The following is a 24,022-nucleotide window of genomic DNA, read 5'->3' as shown; positions in this document are numbered from 1 at the left end:
AGTTTATAAAAATGTTTCCATGCTATAATATTAGAATGTGGGACCCATCAAAATTGTCAGAACACATGAAAGGGAGGATTTCATGCAGTAAATAGTTAACAATGTTCACAATCGCGAAATGATGGCTTTCTGTGAGGGAAATCCCCCACAATCCCAATACATGGGGGGAACCCTATCCAAGATACTAGATCTCAACACAAGGCAGCAAATATTGGCAAAAATAAGGAAAGTTTATTTAAGACTCAAACTGATGCTCTTCAGACAGCATCTGACAAAGTGTATATCTCACAAAGAAACCACCCATTCTTACACCCTTACAATGTCATCAGAAAATTGTTTACAAAACCAGGATAGTTTACAAAAGACAAACAAGCTTAAATCAGTAATTTCTAAAAAGTTGGCAGTTCATATAAACTAAAAGGGTTAAAATTAACACCCATCTGGCACCTCTTGTTATCTTTAAGAGGGGGTACATCCATGATTTGATAAAAAGACTGCTGGCACATGAAGGCTGTAACATAGAAACATTTTGGATGCTATGTCCCACTGTAATTCTAAACACCTCTTTGTTCCACTTTTACCTACCTTGCAATTTCTAGAGAGAGACAGTAAAAGTAGATGAAAGGGCAAGTTAGGAACCAGGCTGCTAAGCCTCATTCCCATAGTGCCCTAGAAAAAGAACCAAAGTTAAAAGCTTATAGCTAAAATTATAAAAACCCCTTAACACTTTCCACAGATGGTTTTTAAAAACCAGTAGACAGATCAGGGTGGAGGATAGGCCTGACAACAGAAATTAGTTATTAGCAAAATAGAACATCCATGTAAGAGGCAGCGTATCTTTAAATGCCAAACTCTGGGACCAAACGGCTTTTATGAGCCTATCATATCAAAACTACAAAACAGTCTTTAAGGTCATGTGAACTATGGACCTGTGTACTAGATGAAGTTCTGGTCTGCCCAGAAAGACAATTCTCATGTATTAATACTTTTTCAGAGATTTTAAAGAGAAACGAGCCTTTGTTGCTTTAGCATGAACTATCATTTTCTGCCATATTATTCTATCTATAGTCAAACAGGTTTTTGAGGCACTAAAACTGTTAAACTTGTTTGTAGTCAACACTGGGAGGAAAGTAATGAGCACATCCCACAGACAAGGGTTCTCTTTCATTCCATTTTCAACAGTCAAAATATTTGCATATAGTAAATAAACAGTACTTTTATAACTTCCTTTTTGTTTTGTTTGCTGCATGCGAAGGTATTTTGTTGGAGGATGGAGTGGGGGGGGGGGAGAGAATTTTTGCAGCAACCGCTAGGTGAAGACGAGACTCCGTTTACCTTCTAGTCTACCATTTTAAACCTCTATGTAACAATCCTGATTGTACAAAAGAACGGCTAGTGTTTTTCACAAATCAAGGCAGAGTGGGGTGACAATTAAAATCTTCACCACGGTGTTCCTGTAAATGAGTGTCAAAACGGCTGTTTTTTATAGGTCTGTAGGACTGAGGGAAATTGTAATCTACAACGGGAATGTTACATTAATATCAATAAATTAGCATTTGTTTTCAGCGCTTGCGTATTAACACAGAAACATTAATAATGCTTACAACAGCCCTGTAAAAAGGTGGGTGGGCGGTGGGCGCTGAAGGACAAGGGCTTGCTGGTTTGTAACTCAATTGACATTTGAACTGGTGTGACTTCCCGGAACACAATTCCTTCTCTATGCAGCAGCAGCTCCCACGCCCCTTCTTCGCCAACCAGTTCTGCGCTATGAAGATTGTAGCGAAATGTCAATTGCTACTAGGCCCAAGGAAGACGGGAGAAGCCAGAAGGGAGGGAGGAAACAGGAACACGCACACTACAAACGAACCTAGTGGAGAAAAATGTTCGGTTTATTTCTTTGCAATGGAGAGTTATTAAAAATGGCAAAGCGGTAATCTGACAGAGACTACACTGGACTATGCCGCAAAAGCGATCCCAGCCACCCTCTATTTCAGGCCCCCATAATACAGGCATAAGCCTTTCAGCCCCACACGTGCCTCTTCTGCAGCAAAAACAATAGTACCATAGGTGAGATGGGGTTTTAAGAGCGCGGTGGGCGGATGAGTTTGCAAAAGCACCCATTTTTTGACTTTGCTTCTACTAGATTTGGAGGTGAGCGGGGATAATACGCGGCAGCCAGCGGAAGCCACCGGCGTGCTTCTCCCGTCTCCTAGGCGCGCTGAACATTCTAACGGGAACCGGGAACGCACGCAGTCTCCAAGGGGTTAAAAATAACCCAACAATGTGGTGGGCAGACAAAGTAACTGCCGGCGCATCCCTTTCTTCCGCCCCTGCTTTCCATCGCACGCGAACTTCACCGACGGCTGCATAACGCGGCCACTGGGCTCGGCCCTGCGTCTACGAGCTGCGGTGTCGGCTAAAAAAAGAGATACAGAGAGAGAGAGAGACTCGACCTCGCGCGCGAGTCGCGCCGTTCCTGACGGAAGCTGAGCTGTAAAGAGGTCACGACAGCAGGAAGCTGTTGCAAGGGGCTTACCCGTAGTCAAGATGGCGGCGTGCAGGGGGTTCGGCAGTCTGTGGCACCGCTGGCGGCGGGTAAGGACTGCGCTGACGGGAACCGCTCGTGGTCGCCATCAAAATGATGGCCGAGCCCTGTGAGGTGGTGCCACAGTCCCTTGCTCCGAAGGGCACACCGGACAGAATGGGGCACTTTTCGTTCTGCAGGGCACGAGTGTGGTTGCGGAGCCCGGAAGCGGTCCCGCGGGTGACTTCGAATGTCCCCCTTCGAGCTTCTGTTAGCCGAAGAGACATTCACCTGTGCACTCCCAGCCCTCCTGCCTTTGTATCTTATTTTTAATGTGTGTGCCTGTTTATGGTGGGTGAATATGTGAGGGGGTTGAGCCATCCCTGGGGCAGTCAGACCAGTTTCTCCTGAACCGAAAGACCTAAAATAATGCTGACTTAGGTCTTAGCTGATTGACTGAAACACACACACTGCATTTGTAATAAGTTGCAAACGCATATTCTGATAGGTGAAGACGGGTTCTCTTATGTAGTGGGTAGAACAGTTCAAGTGATTTCCAATAACTCTTTTTATTAACAGGAACATCACCACTCAATGCACAAGCATCAAAACAGCAGTTATAGAACACACTACTCCCCCACAGAACACACCCACACTTAAACTCAGCCAGTAGCAAACACCTGGTATCCAGAAACCCTATTCACTAGTTCATTAGTCTGTAGGGGAATCCTGATTGGCTGGCTCTTAGCATGGCCAATTGGAATACAGCCCTATGGAACCTTGCTAGGAAAGCCTTTTTGCTTGAAGTTCCCAGTAACCTGCTTGTCTGTAGCAGTCGAAAAGAGCAATAGTCCAGTAGCACCTGCGTTGTGTTATGTGCTGCCCAGTCGCCTCTGACCTACTGCAACCCTATGAATGAAAGACCTCCAAAACGTCCTATTATTAACAGACTTGCTTAGATTTTGCAAACTGGAGGACGTTGCTTCTTTTACTGAGTCAAGCCACCTCGTTTTAGGTCTTCCTCTTTTCCTACTGTCTTAAACTTTTCCTAGCATTATTTTTTCCAGAGAATCCTGCCTTCTCATAATGTGACCCAAGTATGATGGCCTCAGTTTTGTCATTTTAGCTTCTAGGGAGAATTCAGGTTTGATTTGATCTAGTACCCACTTATTTGTCTTTTTGGCTGTCCATGGTATCCACAGAACTCTCCTCCAGCACCACATTTCAAATGAATCAATTTTCTTTCTGTCAGCTTTCTTCACTGTCCACCGTTCACATCCAAACATAGCAATGGGGAATACCATTGTTTGGATCATCTTGATTTTGGTTATCAGAGACACATCTTTAAGGATCTAGCTCCCTCACAGCTGCTCTTCCGAGTCTCAATCTGATTTCCTCATTGCAGTCTCCCTGTTGGTTGATGATTGAGCCAAGGAGTAGAAAATCTTGGACAATTTCAATTTTCTCATTGTCAACTTTGGAATTGTTTAACTCCTCAGTAGTCATTACTTTTGTCTTCTTAATGTTCAGATGTAATCCTGCTTTGGCACTTCCTCCTTTAACTTTCATCAGTAGTTGTTTCACAGCTCTGAAGAAGTGAGCTGTGGCTCACGAAAGCTCATACCCTACCACTAATTTTGTTAGTCTTATAGGTCCTACTGGACTATTGCTCTTTTCCACTGCATATTCTAATGAAAGCTAAGGAACTCAGATGTATTGGAAGTGAAAAGTTTGCAGGCTTGCCTTGGCTATTGTGGTGTTAGCGCTGGCCTTGTTAACCAACAGTTGACCCATCAGCCCCATGAATAGCTTTTAACAATAGTTTTGCTGTTCACCTCAATGGGCATAATAGAGGCCATAAAGAACTAGTATTAAGACTCTTAGCAATTCTGTCTGCATTATTAAGTAGAACCTCAACAGATGAGGCTCATTCATATCTTAACTTATGAATACAAGTTGCTTGGAGCACTCTGTAATATGGCTGTTTCTGTAATTATCACTACTAACTACTATAGGAGTATTTGCCATTCTCACTTGAGATCCAGCTTTAGCAGTTCTTTTGCTTCGGGCAACATATCTAACAAACCTAAACTAGTGGGGGTTCCTGGAAACAATGGGGAAAGAATCCTGTGCTCCAGAAGAAAGCAAGTTGAGGGGTAGATGGACAAGCAGCAGCCTACTGAGATCTGGACCCAAGAAAGAGATTATCAATATATAAGGACCCCAACCAGTAGTTGTCCTGAAGTGCTGTAGGAATAGAATTTGTTTAGAGCATCCACCTGGGCTTTGAATAATTGCAGGGCTACCTGTGATTAGTGAATAGTGGGATCTAATGAAGAGATCATTCTAGTGTAGGAGCTTGTAGGAGTAGATTCCTTGTATAACTGGAAGGCCATATTTTATTATGTTAAAGAGATCAAACAAACACTACCCTATTTCTCTCACTATTTTCTAGGGTACAGAGAACTTTCTATTAACAAACAGGGCTCTGCAAAAACAATACCCATTTTTCCAGTAAGTTTGCAATTTAACAATTATATTTTCAAAATACTCCGATTTCAGATATTGTAATGATTATTAAACTTTTTTTAACCCTTTCAGAAACAAGCAATTGACGTTTCAGGTTTCTCTAGCCCATACAGACATTCAACAGCCCAAGGAAAACTCTTTGGTATGTTTGAAGTTGCAAAAATTAAGAATATTGGGGAATCTACTGTTTGGATTGTGATATCTGAAGTTTTAAAACATCTGTTTGCCTGAGTGACTCAAGACTGGTTGTATTAATAGTAAAAATGAGGACACGCAAGGACTTGTTGGAGGGAATCTTCCAATAGCCTCTCCCCTTTTCTCCTGCTTCCTTCTCTCCTTTCCCACCCACCTTTGTCCCTTTCCTCCTTCAGCAGCCTCTCCCCTATAGCTGTAGCATGGTGAGGAACTTGGAAGGATTTGCGGGGGGTCGCTTTTGTGTCCCCTTCCGCATGCTATTTCCTCTTTCCTACCTCTGGCAGTCTCTGTATGCTCACCTTTCCCTACTTCCTTCTTTCCTTCAACCCCCCCCTCTTCACCTGTATTTAATTTACTTCATTTCTATTCTGCCTTTCTCCACAATGGAGACCCAAAGCAGTTATCATCATGCTTCTTGCCTCCATTTTATCCTCACAACAGTCCTGAGGGGTAGGTTAGGCTGAGTGTGACTGGCTCAAAGTTGCCTAATGATCTTCCACTGCAGAGTAGCAGTTTGAATCTGGTTGAAGCTATAGGCACTCATTTTATCATTTTGGAGTTTTTTACATTTGTGTAATTTTTTCAGATTTTTTTGCAAACCTGGGGCATTTTCCAGGTGTGTAGGAAGAAGTGTCATGTCCATTCATGCCTCCAAACTCCTGAGAATAATTAAAACCGATCTTTGTTGCTATTAGTATATAAGATATGGTATTATAACTAGAGATGGGCACGATCTGAATTATGATTTCAACCCCCCCCCCCCCCCCGATTTTGGCGTTTTCGCCATCGTGACTCAGCTAATCGGTTCTGTCCATGGCAACCGATCCAGCCATCGGGAATTTGCTAGTTCGGGACTTGATCGGATGGGTCAGTTTCTGGTCAGAATTGCAGACACTCTGGCGCTAGTAATTAATTCCCGGGGCAACGGAGTCAGGGAAATGAGCTGTGTTTGCCCTCCTTCTGTCGCCCTCGAAACACGGATGGAAGCCCAGCTTTCCTTGATTAGCAGGCTTCCTTCCAAACACGGAGCAGCAACCCGGGGGAGGGAGGGGGAAGGGGGTGGGCACAAAGGAAAGGGAAAAGGCAGCGCGGGAGGCTGGGAGGCCACCTGCGCCATTCATCTTTCCCCAGGACAAGGGGCGTGTGGGCAAGCTAGCCACCCCTTGTCTTGCGGGGCAGGTGAACGGCGCGAGCAGCCTCCAAGCCACTCGTGCTGCTGCCAGCTCCGCAGCGCACTGGGACAGCCGGCTTGCTGCGTGGGCAGGGGCGACTCAGGAGCACACGCGTGTGCAACAGCCTGACTACGGTTGCTCTGGGCGCTGGCCTGATTCCCAATTTCGGAACGGAAACGAGACTTGATCAGTTAGAACCAGGAACCTGCGTTCAGCGGCAGCCCAGATCCACGATCAGCTTAATCGGGATTTATTTCTGGATCGTGCCCATGTCTAATTATAACAACTTGGACTAAATAATTGAACATGTGTTTTTTTCAGAATATGAGTGGTAACTTATTTCTCTTTGCTTATATACTTAGGTATCCGTTTTAGATGAGCCAGATACACTGTATAAGAAACTGGCTGTTTTGGTTAAAGGTCATGACAGAGCTGTATTGGATAGTTACGAATATTTCATATTACTTGCTGCTAAAGAACTTGGCATTTCTATTGTAAAGGTGTAAGTATTCATTAACCGTGTTCACTTTCTCAGAGGCAACCTGACCTGTAGTTGAAGGTGTTATTAGATTGCTTCTTACCTAATGCCACATGGCACTCCCAAGTACAAGGCTTATGTATTTCTCTTTCCTCCATTGTACACTTGAAGACAACTGAATTGGATTGTGTGGGAGGAAGAGGGATGGAGAGCACACAAACCAATTCCTGATCATGTGAACAAATCCTGAAATCAGGAAATAAAAGGAAAATCTACTGATACTGTATGGGCCTGTTAACATACCAGAACCAAGATGGAATTGCACAAAATATGCTAGAAACATTTCTTTTTGATAGAAAAGAACCTGGTATTTACAAACTGTCTACTCAAATTTGCATTACTTTGTGGGGTCAATAGTACAACCCTGTCCTGTCTAGGATTACTGATTTCTCTGCCCTCTTTTGGAACAAGAGCCTTGGATGACTTGATTAGCTCTAATTAACTATGTATGACTCTACTTTGTAACCGTACCAGTTAGAACCGCTTGATCTTTGAATGATTTTATCCTACATAGTAAATATTCCTGAAGACAGAGGTAATCTGCAATCCTGAGCAGTTATTCCAGTCTAAGACCATTGACTTTAATGAGACTGCAACTGGCAGTTGTCTCATGCATTTTTTTAAAAAAATGGTTGCCATGTTACATTCTGTATAAAAGCTCAGTGCTCTTGCTGACTTCAAGTATTTTGCTGAAGATTGTAATGCAGTAAGAGTTTCATTTGCTTATAGGGTGTTCTCATACTGAAAATAGTTGATTTCTTGGCATTACAAACAATGTAGCCTAGTCAACAAAGCTGCAACTCCATCATTAGTTCAGGGGAGAGAGACATTTCATCTCTCTCACATCCTCTGCCAAACAACTTAATAAAAGCTATAGATTCAGAAATAAATAATACTTTTTAACACACACAAGCATCCACTGTATTTCCTAGAGAACAGCCTCCAAAGAAGATACAACGATTCACTCTTCTGAAATCAGTGCACATTTTCAAGAAGCACAGAGTTCAGTATGAAATGAGGACACATTACCGATGTTTAGAGGTAAGTATACTTCCAATTAAGTGAGTTCATTTTATAACTTTAACTATCAATAGACCAATCAGTAAGATTCCAGTGGATAGTAAACCCAGAGTTGTCAGAGCATCTTTGTTTTCAATTAAATATATGTTATGTGGTAGAACATTGAAAAAATGGTTTAATTGCTAGAGAAAAATTACTCTCTCAACACACATCTGTAGGCTTCTAATGTTTTAGCTGTAGAAGGACAAGTCCACAGGCAAACCGCCACATAAAAAAGCAGGGAGGTACAAGCAGCAAGATAATCCTTTAGAGAGCCGACTCACAATATCTACGTTGTATTATATAGATGTATCTTCATGAAAGACAGTTGTTATTTATCTGAAAACTAAAACATCATTTTTGTTTCAGTTGAAGCATTTAACTGGCAGCACAGCCAATGTTTATTTGGAATACATTCAACGAAACTTGCCTGAAGGGGTTGCCATGGAAGTAAAAAAGGTATTAGCAAAGTTTAAATCTGTAGCGTAAAAATGTAGTTGATTTCTGAACCATTGCAATATACGTTAACATCACAAGAACTGGTAATGGATTTATTGACATTGGTAAGGATGGTATTTGCTTGTTGCAGGAAATCTCAAGCTACTGAGGGGGGAGAATGGTTAATAAAAGGATTGGGATATGATTAAAATGGTAACATTTGACAGCACAAAAGTATGCTAAAGTGAGCCACTGGAAAAACCTGTTGACTTTCTGTGCTTTGCCATATCATAAAAAAACTTGTCTTAATGAAGAAATTGTATATACCTCTAGTAATGGGTATACACATGTTGATGGGCTGATTGTGGGCTGTATCCAGCTAACTTTTCTACTTTCCTCTCAATATTATAGCCCCCAGCCCACATGGCTTTTTTGTGTGCAGGTCCCATGACCCTCAGTGTAGCCTTTTTTGATGGTCAAGGGGGATCTTTTCTTTTTTCTCCAGCAAAAAAACTGGTTGGATTCAGCCCATTAATTGTACAGTTCTCTGTTCTTCAAATAAAAATGTAGCTAGTTGTGAGTTTTAGAATTAGACAGCAAAAGATTTCAGCCATTTTATGGCAAATCTACATTTTGTGCATGTAGTGGAGTCTATAAAGATTCCAGTAGAAGTGGTGACAACTGAGAACCTTTTCCAAGTTACAGTATAAAACTGCTGCCTCTAGTAATTATTTTTTTATCTCTGCTTTTAGACTAGATTAGAAAAACTTCCTGAACATATTCAAAAGCCTATTTGGGACACACTGCCTCAAGTAGAAGAAACAGCAAGTCAATCATGAGCAAAGTCTGATCCTGAAACAAATAAGCCTGTGTTGTTTAATGGCTGAACTGCTAATCTGGAAGACTGCTAAGAAATCAAGGAAAGGTCTTTTGATAACTGTGGTACTTTTTCTGTCTCTCTCTAAGAAAAGATTTTCATCATGCTATTCAAAAACTCCTGCTTGTGCATATTAAGACACACAATCTACAGGCTGTAAAATAAACTTATTATAAATGGATTTGTGAGTAGGATACTTTTCTTTCCCATCAGTGAAAGATGACACAGCTTTATAATGTATGAACACTGACAACATAATGAACACCAACACACAAAGCTACACTGGTTCAGCATACTTTATTGATTTCTCATTAATGGTCACAGAACGTTGTTCATTAAAATGAGCTGATGCTGGGAAGGATGTTCACTGCAATACGAAGGATACTTATAGTACTGCCACTACTGCGTTTTGCTTCGAGGCTGCAACATCTTCATCTCCAGATTTTAAGATAAACATGATTAAGAGTTATTGACAAGGGCAGCAATTCACCAGGAAGTTATTTTGCTTAAGCCAACTGATATTCATGCATCAGTTGCCATATAAAAGACAATTATCAGGTCTGAAAATTTCAATTAGACATTGATGTGTTCAGAGGCAGCATATCTCCAAGATTTCTGGATGTCTCCAAAGAACACCAAGAGATAGCCAACTGCCTCTGGCAGCCTACAATCAGGACATGAAAGTCCTGCAAATTTGGAGGCAATGATGGACTAAATAGTGTGTGGATTAATCAGAAAAGGCTATTCCTATAACTTCCTGGTATTTTGTGGCCAAGAAAAAAAAAGTAATTCTAGACCTATGCACAGCCTACAAAACACTCATGTGGAATACTTTTTACTTACTAGGTAATATGATGCAAGTCAACTGACTTCACCTTTTACAGAAAGTCGTCATTTTGTGGTGTCAGAAGTAACAAACGGGGACTGAGGAACATTCCAAAACCTACTAGAGATGCTTCAAGAATAACAATATTCTTTCTTTCCTAGGCAGTAAGACTGCGAAAAGAATTGTCAGTTTAAGATGAGGTTTTTTAAAAAGTAATTTGATATATTCACAAAAATTTAACTCGTGCCTAAAGATTAAACCTTATGCTTAAAGAGTTTCTACAGTAAAATAACTGTTGTGTTATGCAAATGCAGGCTCCAGTTTGAAAACAGTTTGCCTGTTGCAAAATGATTAATCCCTTAAGAACTTTAAGTAGTATGTCAAGTGGGCTGCATTCTCAAAACACCATTTACTATGGCCATTGCTCTAATTAATAGAAAGTTAGCACTAGGGGCAATTAAGAAGTCCCTTTCTGATCAAACCAGTGTTTATAAAACTACATTTGTCAAAGACTGTATGATAATTATAGGTATGAAACACAAATTCCTCTGACTGCTTGGAATAGTTCCTCTGTATGTATTTTATAATTCCTGTAATTTAATTAAGATTCAATCTCATGAAGTATTTTCAAGAAGACAGTTGCATCTTCCTGAAATGTTAAAATAGCTGCACCACATTACATGAATATTCCAAATTTAACACAAACATACAACATCCTGCAGGCTGTTCAAGATTTAGCTAACCTGTCCATCAATCTGTACTGGATGTTCCACAGAAATGCAAAATAAAGGACAGAGATTAGTTTCATAGGCACAGCTTTGATACTGAATTACTTGGTCTGATAAAGTGACCCAAAGAAGGAAAGTAAGTGTTACCTTAACCACGCTTGAAATCTTCCTCCAAAGTTGTTTTCTCGGACACAAATCAGATGGCTGCAGTAACCTTAATATACTAGACATGACAATTAATTCTAATTTCATGCACATATTTGTATGTCCTTGCAAGTTTTCAGACTGGCTCTTCTCTGTGACAAGATCAGGGCAATGCTTTGCTCAGTGTGACATTTAATTTTACCTCATCCATCTTACTGCAGCGCCCTGACCTGGATAGCCCAGGTGAGTCTGATCTCATCAGATCTCAGAAGCTAAACAGGGTCGGCCTTGGTCAGTAATTGGATGGGGAAGCTTCCAATGAAGACCAGAGCTGCAGAGGTAGGCAATGGTAAACCACCTCTGTCAGTCTTTTGCCATGAAAACCCCACCAGGGGTCACATTAAGGCAACTCTGGCTTGAAGGCACTCTCCACCACCATCTTATTGAAGCAAAAAAAAAAAAAGTAGGTTGGGAAGACTTCATCACATACATTAATGAGCTCTACTGAGTGTACTTGATTCCTTGTGTTCGGGCTGCTTTCTCCCCACACCAACCGGCAACATCCCTGTAACTAAATGCACATCATAGTCCTCTTCTTTGTTGCCAAGTAGAGATGGACACGAACCGGGGGAAAATTCAAACCCTGCGGTTCGTGGTTCATCACATTTCACAAACCACAAACTTGCCCCTGTTCACGAACCGGTTCGTTTGGTTTGTAAAAGCATAACCTCCAGGGCAGCAGAAGGTTTACAGAATAGGGGAGTGTGCTTCAGTTTTAAACACCACTGCTTTTCAGCTGATGGGAGAGGGGGTCCCTCATCAGCTGAAAAAAAATGCAGGCTTGAAAGCAGTAGCACTTTTCTTGTGATGCAAGAAAGGTGTCACTGCTTTCAAAAGCCTTCTGCTTTTTGCAGCTGAGGGGAGGGGAAACCTGCTGCTTCATCCCCTCCCAGCTTCCCTGCCACTTTGTTTCCAAAGGGCTGTGAAACCACTTGGGATTTTTTCCCTCTTTTTCAAAGCCTGAAACATGCCTGGGAGGGGAAAGGAGCCATTTAATCCTTTCCTGGCTTTTAAAACCAGGAGGAATGTGCAGTAATGTTATAATGTTGCTATGTTACAACGTTACAACCCATTCTTGCCTTTGAAAAAAAAAAAGTGTGTGTGCATACCCCAAAGGAAGAAGGGAAAACTAATTATTTAAACCTTTCCTGGCTTTTAAAGCCAGCATGGAATAAGCAAACTCCTGCAAACACGGGAAGCAGAACATATACTGAAACCCTTTAAAGTTCCAGTGCAAAAAGGACCTCAGCTGATGCAAGGGAGATGTGTCCCTCCCTTCAGCTGAAAAAAGGGTGGGCGTTTGAAAGCAGCAACACTTCTCTTGCCTCTACTGAAGAAAGCCTATCCCCGGTTGCCTAGGAAACTGATTGATCGGCGCCACGCTGTCTGCAGCAACGAACTGAAAAATGAACCAAACAAACCAGCCTAAATTTCGTCGTGGTTCATCAGAAATGGGCTCTGACAAACCGCTGGTTCGCAAACCATGAACCAGACCAGTTCAGGACATACTTTGGTTCATATTTCAGTTTGTGCTCATCTCTATTGCCAAGCCAAAACAGTAGCACTTCCTTGTAAATTATGTGTTTCTTCAGTACTTCTGTGCTCATTGTTTTCAGTGTGGCACAAGATTTAAAAATAGTGTTTTGCTTCTTGCACTTTTGAACACATCGCCTTCTGAGTTATGTCTAAAGGGAAATCTTTTTAAAAATCTGTATTTTTTTAAAAAAAATGAGATGAGCCGGACACATGGCAAGCACATGCCATCTGTGTTTAAAAGGTGTTCACATAAGCCAGCCACATTAGCTGTATGATAGGGATGGGGGGGGGGGATGCTCCCTTGGTGCTGGATAGCATTCAACTGAGCCCTAGCTGCTGCGTGGTGCAGGGGTGGGGGAGGAGAATATTGGTGGGGATCAGCAGCTCAACACAATTCTATGCAGGCAATAAATTAGTTGCCAAAAATATTTCTGTCACTCGTTTGCTAAATATTAAGTAAATAAAAGGCACTTCCTCTCTTTAAAAGAAATCTAAAGGGCAATCAAAGATCAAAGGTCATGTAGTATCACAGTTTAATAGTAGAACACATTATTTGTGAGATCCTATGATCACAAATGATCCTATGTCTAATCTTTAAACAAAAAAATCTCAGGACGCAGTTACAAAAGATCCTTGTCTGAGACCTCAGAGAATCTCTGCCACTCAGAATATTGGACAATAGTCTGAATCCATAAAAATACTTTGTGTTCTCATGTTACTGAAAAACTATTTCAGCAAAATTCAAAACTAAAACAAAAATGAACTTATTAATAGCGAGAAGTGAATCCAAATGTCACAGAATCTCATACTGAGAGCTTTTGTATCATAGTGGGTAAGTGGTTGGACTGTGAATCAGCACTCTTGCTGGTTCGAATCCTACTACTGCTATGAGCTCAGCAAGTGGCCTTAGATAAGCCATTCCTCTCAGCATCACTGGGATAACAACAACACTGAATTTGTTTACTGCTTTGGGTGGGTCAGTTATCTGTGTAGAAGAGTAGTATATAAGCACAATTATTATACTGTCACCTGGCATGCATTATAATTACAGATTTAAAAAAGGATGAAACCTCACAGCTTCTCCTCACCCCGCCCCCAACACACCATGATGTGGTTTTTGGGTAGAAACTTTGTGGTAGGTATCTGCGTGAAACTCAGCCTTGTGAATTTGGTAGCCACCTGCCTGGCTAACCCATCACCACAGGCAAATTTTTGGAACTAAGCCTGCTGAAAATTCATTCAACTGACAAGTTTCCACCATGAAGCAACTGTGTCCATCGCTCCCTTAAGTTCTCAGTGAAGCAAACTCAAGACTGTGTTTGTGTTTTTAAATGCTCACAATCAAATAAATGTGGACTTTGCTTAATAAGGAAAGTGAATGGGGAAAAATGTTTTAAATACTCTCTCACCTCAAATAAGGCCTTGATGAAAGCTCTCCCAAAGGTCTGCATACCATCTCCCATTGGCCTCAAAGGGTGACTATGTTATCCTTCAGAAGATAACAACAGCATCATTCTTTCACCATTGGGTAGCATAAGATGAATGAACTACTTTACTAATTTAGTATTGTTTTTAAATAGTGGTTTTAGTGGTCAACACTATCCTTTTAAGCCAATAACATATTGTTATGTTATAACAATAATATAAAGCATTGTTTTACAATAAGGGTTTAACCAAATGATTAGTTCTGAATAAGTCTCTTCCAAAAATTATATAGAAAAATCTGGTGTCTCATGAAGATAGGAAGGTTAAATATTTTTGAGGAATTAAGACACGTATAAACTGAAATCTTTTTGTTTTGTTTTTTACTTAGGCTACACAAAGCATTTTGTTCAGATATTCATTGGAAGCCAGGTGTAGGAGTATGACATAAATAACTATAAGAGCAGTTCGTACCTCGATTTATTGCTTTTCTTCGTTTTATTTTACTTTGCTTGCAGGCTTTGGACCCAGTATAGGGATTGCTTAAATTAAAAAGCCCCAACTGCACCAGACTGCTAAAAAAAGGTTTTAATTCAGCCCTCAGCACAGAAGAACACAACATGTATTAAGAGTTAAAATAAATGTACAGACTGTGATCATCCCTGACGTTAAACAGTGCTGTTTCAGAAAATTACAATTTTATCTGTCATTCCAACAGCAACAAGCAACACAAGATTACATGTTCTACTTCTTTAAAAAAACTTTTTTCTAGTTCACAACAACAAAATGAAACCTAAAATGGTTAATTTATAATGTCTATAATTTAAAACAGTACGTACACTGCAGAATGTAACATATCCCCTCATTTATTTTGTAGATAACATCACCAGTTGTAATTATACAATTGGTCAAATGTTCAGCTACATACTTTGTTCAGCCACTACAGTAACGTACACAACGTACATGAGGTCAAGCTGTATATGAAGAACAATTATCTAAAAATTAACAAGACACCCATAAAGTCTTTGTTCATTTATAATTCGCTCTCTTTTCTTTTTAAGTCAACACCCACGGATTTGTGTCATCCATTACATTTTGTGCATTGGTTACATTTCGATATGTCACACAGTATATTTGCCCCTCAAAAGATGAAGCACCTTGTTGCATTTACTATTACCAAAAGGTAAGTGCATTTGAAACAAGAGTTCAAAAGATGTAGAGCACACAGATACAGGTGACTGAAACAGGCCAATATCTACGCTAAAAAAACTGCACACAATTTAAATAGAAAATCTGAATATTAAACAAAAAGCTTGACCTCTTCAGAGACTTTAACTTTAGTGTGCAGGTGTCAAGTGTCCACCATCTTTGAAAGGATATGCTTGAAAATGTCCAAGGAGTCACAGATCTTTTCTGTATGTTTAAATTTTTCTAATATATATATATATGTGTGTATATATATGGCTTTTACCAAGTCGGTGCATGAGGGCTGCTGGAAAAATATGGGATGTCAGAGTTCTATTAGTTTTCTTTGCCAACTTTACAGGCAGTTTTTAGTCCAGCCATTTCAAATGGTCTTAAAGAGAAGCAAGTATCCCTGTTTCTGAATTTAAAGAATAAGCCTCTTTAATAGCATCTGCCACCTGGCGGTCCAGGCCATCTCTGGCCCCGTCCAGGTGGCGGAAGGACTGGTGCACCGGGTCCATTAGGAAAGCTGTATAAAAGGATAAAATCAGAATTTTTTTTTGTTCCTTCTCAAGAGAGTTACTTTTTTAAAAAGCACAATACTACATTACAGTTTAGATCACTTTCATCATGCATAGTTAAAAGGCTTCCACAGTAGTTAAATACCACCACAGTGATAAGAGCTGATTTTAAAAAAATCTCAATAATGACCTTAGATGTTATACATAATCCTTCTTAAATTTTAAAAGAATCTTCTATAACATAACACATGCAAAATAAAATGAGATTTAAAAAGGTACGGCAAGAATGTTCTTACCCACTTGGAGGTGGAAAGTGTCCTCGAGGCAATGGTAACATCCCTCTAGCTCTGAGGGGAGGAGGTCTGCCCCTGAAGCCCATTGGTCCAGGTGGTGGGGGAGGAAGAGGAAATCTGTATCTGCAGACACATCCAAATGATCAGCATCCTATTACTGGCTCAATAATAATATGGTGATAAGCTTGCCTACCTGCTTCAGAGGAACATTGCTCATATAAAAACTGGTGAGAGGGAATACAAACTGGACTGAGAATTTTTTTAAAAAACCAATATGGAACTCAAGATATCCTAATGTAAATTCTGTTAAATTCATTAAAGGAAATATGTTCCTCATATTTTGGGATAGGTAGGTAAATATTCTCCATTTTTGGAAAAATAAAAGGTAACATTTTTAAAAGGTATATTTAACCCTCAAAATGTGTAGTGGGAGACTTCAGCCCAGCTCAGGAGTACCAAATAACTACCTAGAATAAAACATCAAAAAGTCAGCTTTCCTGTGGTAAAATTTACCATTTGCAATCCTGGCTAGATGGCATTTCTGACAATCAATCACATCCAGCCAGGGGCATTTTGCTTACAAACACCTGGATTCCAAAAAGTATCACCTGAAGTGATGTCTCCCTTAACAAAAGATTCCTAGAGACTGATAATATGGTTCTCTCCCTCCCCTCTCCCCTTTGAGCAAAGCATCCTTATAGGAATACAGTTAAATATTTCCTCAGTATTTTCTTTTGGGGGACACACACATCTGCACAGGATTACACAAATGGTTTTGTAATAATTGTCTTTCCAAAGGGAAAGAGACATTTAAAAATAACTTCTTTCCAAAGGAATGCAAGAAAAGCGCTGATGGATCAGACCAGCGGTCCATCTTGTCTAGCATCCTGTTTCACTCAGAAGTCAAACCAGTTGCCTACAGGTGTATGTGTCAACAAATAGGGCATACAGGCAAGATTTTCCTCAGATACTTACTCCTAACACTGATATTCAGAGGTTTGCTACTTCTGACTATGGAGATTCCGTTCAGTCACCATAGCTAGTAGCCACTGATGGACCTATTCTACACGAATCCACTCTAACCCTTTCTTAAGGTCATCTATGCTTATGGCCATCATTATGTCCACTGGCAATGAATTCCACAATCTAGTAATCATTCAGTAAAGAAATACTTCTTTTTCTCTGCAATAAACCTATTCCTATCAACCTAAGTGGGTGCTCCCAAGTTCTAATATTACATGAGAAACAGAAAAAGTTATTTCTATCCACTTTTCCTACCCTATGCATAATTTTATAAAACTTTATCATGTCTCTTCTTCACCATCATTTTTCTACACTGAAAAATCCCCAACTCTTTAGCCTATCCTCCCAGGAGCAATATGATGTACATCACATGGAGTACAACACATACTCTCTAGGTTTTGTAAATTTCTACAACTGATACAGATTAGCCCTAGCCACAGTTCTATAATTTCAGTTTTTGAAGTCATTTGCATCTTCAATACTAACCGTGGTGGGGGAGGCAGGAAAGGTACTCTCATCATGCCTCTCATGGGCATAGTTGGTGGAAAAAGTGGTCCCCCTCGTGCTCCTCTTCGACCTCTGTTGTCTGGGTACGGGCGCATTCTCCCCATTCCACGTCTACAAATACACAGGTTTTCAGTACCCCCCCCAACCATTTCCTGTGATCTTGTCATATTGCCTCAATGCTAAAACTTTTTCAGTACAAAGTCTGATCAGTTTCTGACTTATAAGAAGTTTACTAGGACACCCAAGATCATTAAAATGAAGGATCAAAAAGGCATACCTATATTGTTATATTACAAAAATATCCATCAGTGTGAAAGACGTGAACTAGTTTCAACAGCTTTTGCACAAAAATAAAAGGCTGCCCCCCCCTGCAAATTGCCATAAATCTGCTCCAACAATCATGCATTCTTGCAATGTTTTATTCTTAAGAGAATTTTAAAGCTCTTAATTTCTATGAACATTTTTCTTAAGATTTGTGCACTGCAAGGAGTCAACAATCTCACATGTGCACATTACGCAGAATGATCGTTTCATGTATGTTTTATCCATTAATGTTTGAGTATCACTGATACCCCAACTCCCAGAACTGGGGGGAAAATAAGCCCAGAACATCTCTATGAAGCCATAAGAATAAGCTTCATCACCTCCCTACCTCCATTACCTTGTTACAGATATACGTATTGATCCAGTGACTTTCTAGAAGTACAGAATACAGATAAACAAAGAAGTAACCTACAAACATGAACTGCCATCTAAATCACAGTTGCACACACATTCCCTTTAAGGGGAAAAATACATTTTAAATTCAGTTGTGTTTATCAGGACTGTAATCAAATCAGTTTGCTTTCCTGAAATCACTGCATATGTGAAATCATTTTGGTAAAACTATTCTACCTGTGCCAAGAGTCTGGTTTTAGAGAAACAGATAATGTTTTAAATACCAAGAATTACCTTACAGGCCCAAAACCATTCAGTGCCTTGCCTCGCATTTTTCCTCTAATGTATCCTCTGCCTCCTCGGCCTCTCCCCCTGCCTCTTGGCCCCCTGAATGCAAGAAAAGAAAAAAACAGCTGCTTTTGTCACAAGAACCAAGGACTCTGCTAGCCTCTGATAAATTGCTAAACAGAAACTGGTTGTTACAAACAGCAATAGGTTTAGGTACTTTTGAGGTACCCCCAGGCTACAGTGCTGGCCTAACATGGCCAAAGACGTACTGGGAGGCTTCAAGACAAGCACCTCACATAACCATTATGAAAAATTACTAACAGTATTCTAAAATACTTTTATGTATACCACATTAACAGCAAGTTAAATATAGTCCCTTACTTTTTCTTAGTATCAGCAATTTCTGTGTTTTCAGGGACAGATTCAGTCTTCTCCACTGCAACATCAATTTCTTCTTCCATCTATTACAAATGAAAAAAATGCCCTGTTTTAATCTCCAGATCTATTCACTGATTCTCCTAAATGTAATTTTGAACGTTCTTCAACAAAATGTATGCAAAACATCAATAAGCTAAATTGCCCGTTAGAAATTCTCTTTTCATTTATACAGGGCAAACATGCAAGTAGCCTTGTACTGCTCATCTCTAAAGAGGTGGCAAGAATTAGTAAGAAATCAAGTGAGTAGAGAGTAAGTTCTCCAAATGATTACAAACTTTCAGTAAATTTAGTATGTGAATAAAATGGCAGAGATTGTTCCTTTTTTAAAAATAGTAGCATGCTCACAGACCATTTAGCAGATCTGAGGTCAAGGGGAAGGCAGGTCGCAAGATTTCACATAATACAGAAGCTGTGCATTAAGGCAGACTACTGAATACTAAGGAAACCTGAGCATTCAAATTATAATCTCCATCATGAACTACACTGAGAGCCAGTGTAATGGCTAGAGTGACAGACTACAACCTGGGTAACCCATATTCAATTTCCTACTCTGCAGAGAAGCTCACTTGGGCCAGTCACAAGCTTTTAGCCTAACCTACCTCACCAAGTTTGTTGAGAGGAAAAAATGGAGGAGAGGAGAATGATATAAGCTGCTTTTGGTCCCCACTGAGGAGAAAAGTGAGGTAGAAATGTATTATTGCCTATAAAAGTGAAGCAAACATATTGTTAGTGAAACTTTCAATGTAAAGACAACATGTCGCATGTGATGTACAATTTAAAACTCTCTCTTGATCCAACTTTAGATTTTTAAGGGTTACATAAGGCGTTACATGGCACTAAATTGAGAGCTATTCAATGTGAACAAGCCAAATACAAATAACACTCCTAAATACTAGCAAACAGATTTGCGTACAGGGCCTTAAATTAACTCATGAGGACATGCTTTGGTATTTGCAACCTCATTACCAAGAGAAAACTGGGCAGTTGCAAGGGAAGGAGTCAAACTGGAGATGGGAGATTTCCTTATCCAAGTATGTTTAACTCTGACCTTGGTTCAATATGATTATAAATCACTCTATTTGTTTTCAAATTCAGTGTAAGCCTTTTGTATCCCACTGACTGGAAGAAAAGCAGAATGCTTTAAATAAATGTGGGGCTACAGCTGTATGGGACAGAAGTACCCCCAATTCTTTAATTTGGTAGGGATGGTTCATACAGAGGAGCTTTTACCCCTCAAGTAATTCACAATAGAATAAAGGTCTACTCAAAGTATGCCAAGAAAACGTCGTGATGCAACGTCCCCCCATGGGTTAGTAATGACTCAGTGCTTGCACAGGGGACTACCTTTACCTTTTTACCACTTGGTAGGAGTATTACCAATATTTTATGAAGCTCATGCCTGCTTGATGAAGCAATACACCATCTTTTAAGCATGTCAGGCAAAATGGCAGCTCCAGTTTCTTCAGCGTATATGGCCTATGCAGATCATAGATCCGTTCATACAATTTTTTAAAAAAGTAGCATAATAGCATCCATGTTCTTCTCATCTGTTTGCCTTCACCATCTAATTTACAGTTACTTCAAAATTCTGCTCCATAACAATTGAAATTCTTACCATTTATACTATAAATAATTCTAAAATAAGACTGTACTCTAAGAAGTGTGCAGCAAGGATCATTATTAAGGCTTCTAACTTTTTTGGTTCAGCAGTCTCACATTTTGACTGATCCATTTTTGTTCTCTACTGGAAAGTTAACAGAAACAATACCAAGACCAGGGCTCAATTTGAGGGGGAACGCACCGGAACAGTGTTCCAGCAGTTCCAAAGTCAGGTGGCCCTGCCCACCTGACTTTAGGGCCGTTTAGGCTTCGATTGGGGCCAAAATGGCCCGAATTCAGGCCAAAACCGGGTCGGTGCCGGGCAGGGGAACTCTTCCCCCTGACTGGCACCGACCTGATCCCGGCTGTTTCATCCCCGATCCAGACTGAAATGGGCCCAAAATGGCCAGGCCCATTTCAGCCTGGATAAGGGCCGAAATGGCCCGTATCAGATCGGTGCCGGTTGGAGGAAGCCTCCCCCTCCTGGCCCCGACCCAGTCCCAGCCATTTCAGCCCTGATCCAGGCTGAAATGGGCCCAAAATGGCCATTTGGGGCCCACTCCCGCTGGGATCGGAGTCAGAACAGCTGGGATCAGGTCGGTGCCAGGTGGAAGAACCCTCCTCTGCCTGGCACCGACCTGGTCGGGGCTCTTTCAGCCCTGATCCGGGCCCAAACGGCCATTTTTGGCCATTTGGTGCCCATTTCAGCAGGGATCAGGACCAAAACTGCCAGGATTGGGTCCGTGCCTAGCAGGGGACCCCTCCCCTGCCCAGCACTGACCCATCTGGGCCATTTTGGGCCCAATCCAGGCCCAAACGTGCCCAAAATGGCCATTTTGAGCCTGTTTCGGCCTGGATTGGGCCCAAAAGGACCCTGATCGGGCCACTGCTAGGTGGGGGCACACTCCCCCGTCTGGCAGCAGCCAAATCCCAATAATTTTGGCCAGATCAAAGGTTGTGGCATATGCTAATGAGTTCCTGCATCTCTTTTTCTACGAAATAACTCCGACTAAGGCTATGTTTTATTCCGGCACCCTCCACACATTTGAATAGAAAGCATTAAAAAAAGCTGTGTTATAAATTTGGAAGCCAGGCCAGCGTTTGAGTGAACAGAACAATGCCAAAGAACAGGACAAAGTGTACAACTCTGGAATAGGACATAAGTGCCAAAAAACTCTGCGACTGTATCTCTTGATATTACCTAAAAAGAAGTTAACAACCGGAAAAAGCAAAACTTTTTTTCCAAACCAGAACAAGGGGAAATATGTATTATTATTTTTATGTCTCGGTACTTCACAGTCTCTCTCCCTGCCCCTTTATCTTATTTAATGTTTTATTTATTTAACTTCATTTATGCCCCACCTTTCTCCCCCATGGGGATCCAAAGTAGTTTAGATCCCCCCCCTTCTATTTTTTCCAAACAGCAACTCTGTGAGGTGAGTTAGGCAGAGAGTTTGTGATTGTCCAAAGTCACTCAGTGAGCTTCCAGGCAGAATGGTAAATACAGCCTGGATTGCCCAGATCTTAGTCCCTTACTCTAGCTCCTACACCACACTGGCTTTTTCCAGTGCTTTCAGTGGAATCTCCTGTCCCATTGCCTCTTTTCTCACGTCATGCTATGTTACTGGAACGCCCTCCAGTGCCAAACAAGTCACAAGAGTTAAGTCAGTTTTGTGCCTAATAGAATGCTAGGAATTTATGCCCTAAAAGATAATGATGAAAGCAAACATCACTTTCCGACATGACTATGTTTTAGCAGCTTTTTAGGGAGCGATTGCAGAGAAATAAAAGAAAGGCATTCTTAACGACACAGTGGGGCGTTGGCTCCAATCCGTGTAAGCGATGAGCAGCACCGAAATCTGGGAACTGCGGTCTTTCCTCTGCGCTCCCGAGTAATTCCTCAATTCGTCCAGTAAATTATGGCGCACAGATCAATTAACCTGGAATTTAAGTGCGATCTTGGCGTTCGTGGAATTCTGATCTAGGCTACCAGCGAGGGGAGGCAACAGGTCAAGAGGGAAGCTCCCCAAAGAAGCATACCGGACAAATCAGAACAAAACCCGATACGGCCCGCGAACGATGAAATAGTCTCTCTCCCTTACTATAGTGATAACTGCCTGACGGGATTGCTTGTGGGCGACGGAGGAACGACTCGAAAGGACTTCGTGCTTTTTATGCTACTAATTAAACTCCTAGCAGGGACGACGATCACATTTCATAGCCTTTCTCAGACATCTCTAGGACTGCAGAGGAATCCCCTTTCTCTTATTGAACCAGTTGAGGCACCTCCATGTTCAGAAGCAGTACGCCACTAAGCAGAAGGTGGAAGCCAGATAGGGGCCAGCTGTGAGCCATCGTTTCCATAAGCACCTGGCTGACAAACGTCGGAAAAAGAAGAGCTCTAGACGGTTTAGCCTGAGCGAGTAGCGAACAAAAGGAAACAAGGCAGTACTTACCGTGAAAACCTAGGCAAGCTCCGGGAGCTGCGCCACAAACCCGGGCCTCGGCCCTGCCAAAAGGTGGGAGGAGAAAACGAACTTTCACCCCTCTCGCATTCAACCACAAACAAAAATGGCGTCCGGGGAAATCGCTGAGACAGCCCATTAGCCCCGCCCGTAGCCGCCAACCGTCTCTCTGACCCCGCCCACTGCGCTTGAGTTCTGCTGTAGTTCGGCTGCTCTTTCGCCCTAGAGGAGCTGAGCAAGGGAGTCGACCGCCCCCACCAGAGCGGCGACAGGAACAACCAGGAGGCTGAAGGCACTTTAAAAACTGGCAGCGTTTTATTCCAGGAGAAATGTGAGAAGCAAACGCAAGGTAAAAAAGGCAATTGGACCACTGTTGGGAGTAGATGGAGAAACTCTGGTGCAGGACAGAGAAAAAGCAGACAGGCTTAATGACTTTTTTGCCTCTGTTTTCTCCCTGAAGAACTCAAGCACATCTAGAGATAGTAGAAAATGTGGCAGGACACCTGAGTGGTTAATTGACATTGACAGAGAGGTAGTGGAGAGGCATCTGGCTGCACTGGATGAATACAAATCCCCTGGGCCGGATGGGGTGCACCCAAGAGTGCTGAAAGAATCCAATCTTTAAGAAAGGGAAGAAGGATGACCCAGGAAACTACAGGCCGGTCAGTCTGACTTCTGTTGCTGGGAAGATATTAGAGCAGATTTTAAAGGGATCAATCTGTAAGCATCTGAAGGACCACTCAGTGATCCGGGGAAGTCAGCATGGTTTTGTTCCTAACAGATCCTGCCAGACCAACCTGGTTTCCTTCTTTGATCGAGTGACCAGCTTACTGGATCAGGGGGAACTCTGTTGACGTGATTTATATGGATTTCAGTAAAGCTTTTGATAAGGTCCCCCATGACATTCTGATGGACAAACTGGAAGACTGTGAAGTAGACTATAGGACAGTTCGGTGGATAGGGAACTGGTTGGAGGACCGCACTCAAAGAGTGGTGGT

At 41.4% G+C, this 24,022-nt stretch overlaps 2 protein-coding genes across 2 annotated transcripts; one reads left to right on the top strand and one right to left on the bottom strand.

The window, feature by feature from the left end:
• The first annotated feature begins 2,494 nt into the window (after positions 1 to 2,494).
• MRPS10 (mitochondrial ribosomal protein S10) lies at positions 2,495 to 9,513 on the top strand. The gene is made up of 7 exons (XM_054980125.1): positions 2,495 to 2,595; positions 4,980 to 5,038; positions 5,126 to 5,195; positions 6,783 to 6,922; positions 7,891 to 7,999; positions 8,387 to 8,476; positions 9,208 to 9,513. Exons 1-7 carry the CDS (start codon positions 2,548 to 2,550, stop codon positions 9,292 to 9,294), a joined length of 603 nt encoding a protein of 200 aa, XP_054836100.1. The 5' UTR covers positions 2,495 to 2,547; the 3' UTR covers positions 9,295 to 9,513.
• Positions 9,514 to 14,621: 5,108 nt separating this feature from the next.
• LOC129331836 (uncharacterized) lies at positions 14,622 to 23,113 on the bottom strand. The gene is made up of 7 exons (XM_054982415.1): positions 23,016 to 23,113; positions 19,560 to 19,626; positions 18,904 to 18,983; positions 18,529 to 18,621; positions 17,557 to 17,688; positions 16,051 to 16,170; positions 14,622 to 15,762 (listed from the first exon to the last, which is right to left on the bottom strand). Exons 3-7 carry the CDS (start codon positions 18,981 to 18,983, stop codon positions 15,675 to 15,677), a joined length of 513 nt encoding a protein of 170 aa, XP_054838390.1. The 5' UTR covers positions 19,560 to 19,626; positions 23,016 to 23,113; the 3' UTR covers positions 14,622 to 15,674.
• Between the last annotated feature and the right edge of the window lie 909 nt (positions 23,114 to 24,022).

This window comes from Eublepharis macularius, chromosome 1 (assembly GCF_028583425.1).
Source record: "Eublepharis macularius isolate TG4126 chromosome 1, MPM_Emac_v1.0, whole genome shotgun sequence".
Classification (NCBI taxonomy): Eukaryota; Metazoa; Chordata; class Lepidosauria; order Squamata; family Eublepharidae; genus Eublepharis; species Eublepharis macularius.
This window is presented reverse-complemented; position numbering and strand designations above follow the sequence as displayed.

What these genes read in the sequence shown, in the direction of transcription:
- MRPS10 (XM_054980125.1), top strand. Translation starts at nt 2,548, where the DNA reads ATGGCGGCGTGCAGGGGGTTCGGCAGTCTGTGGCACCGCTGGCGGCGG. An exon ending in GGCATTTCTATTGTAAAGGT is followed by an intron (nt 6,923 to 7,890) that starts GTAAGTATTCAT and finishes TGTATTTCCTAG; the next exon opens with AGAACAGCCTCCAAAGAAGA. An exon ending in TTGCCATGGAAGTAAAAAAG is followed by an intron (nt 8,477 to 9,207) that starts GTATTAGCAAAG and finishes CTCTGCTTTTAG; the next exon opens with ACTAGATTAGAAAAACTTCC.
- LOC129331836 (XM_054982415.1), bottom strand. Translation starts at nt 18,983, where the DNA reads ATGGAAGAAGAAATTGATGTTGCAGTGGAGAAGACTGAATCTGTCCCT. An exon ending in ATTGCTGATACTAAGAAAAA is followed by an intron (nt 18,622 to 18,903) that starts GTAAGGGACTAT and finishes TCTTGCATTCAG; the next exon opens with GGGGCCAAGAGGCAGGGGGA. An exon ending in TTCCTGCCTCCCCCACCACG is followed by an intron (nt 16,171 to 17,556) that starts GTTAGTATTGAA and finishes ATGTGTCTGCAG; the next exon opens with ATACAGATTTCCTCTTCCTC.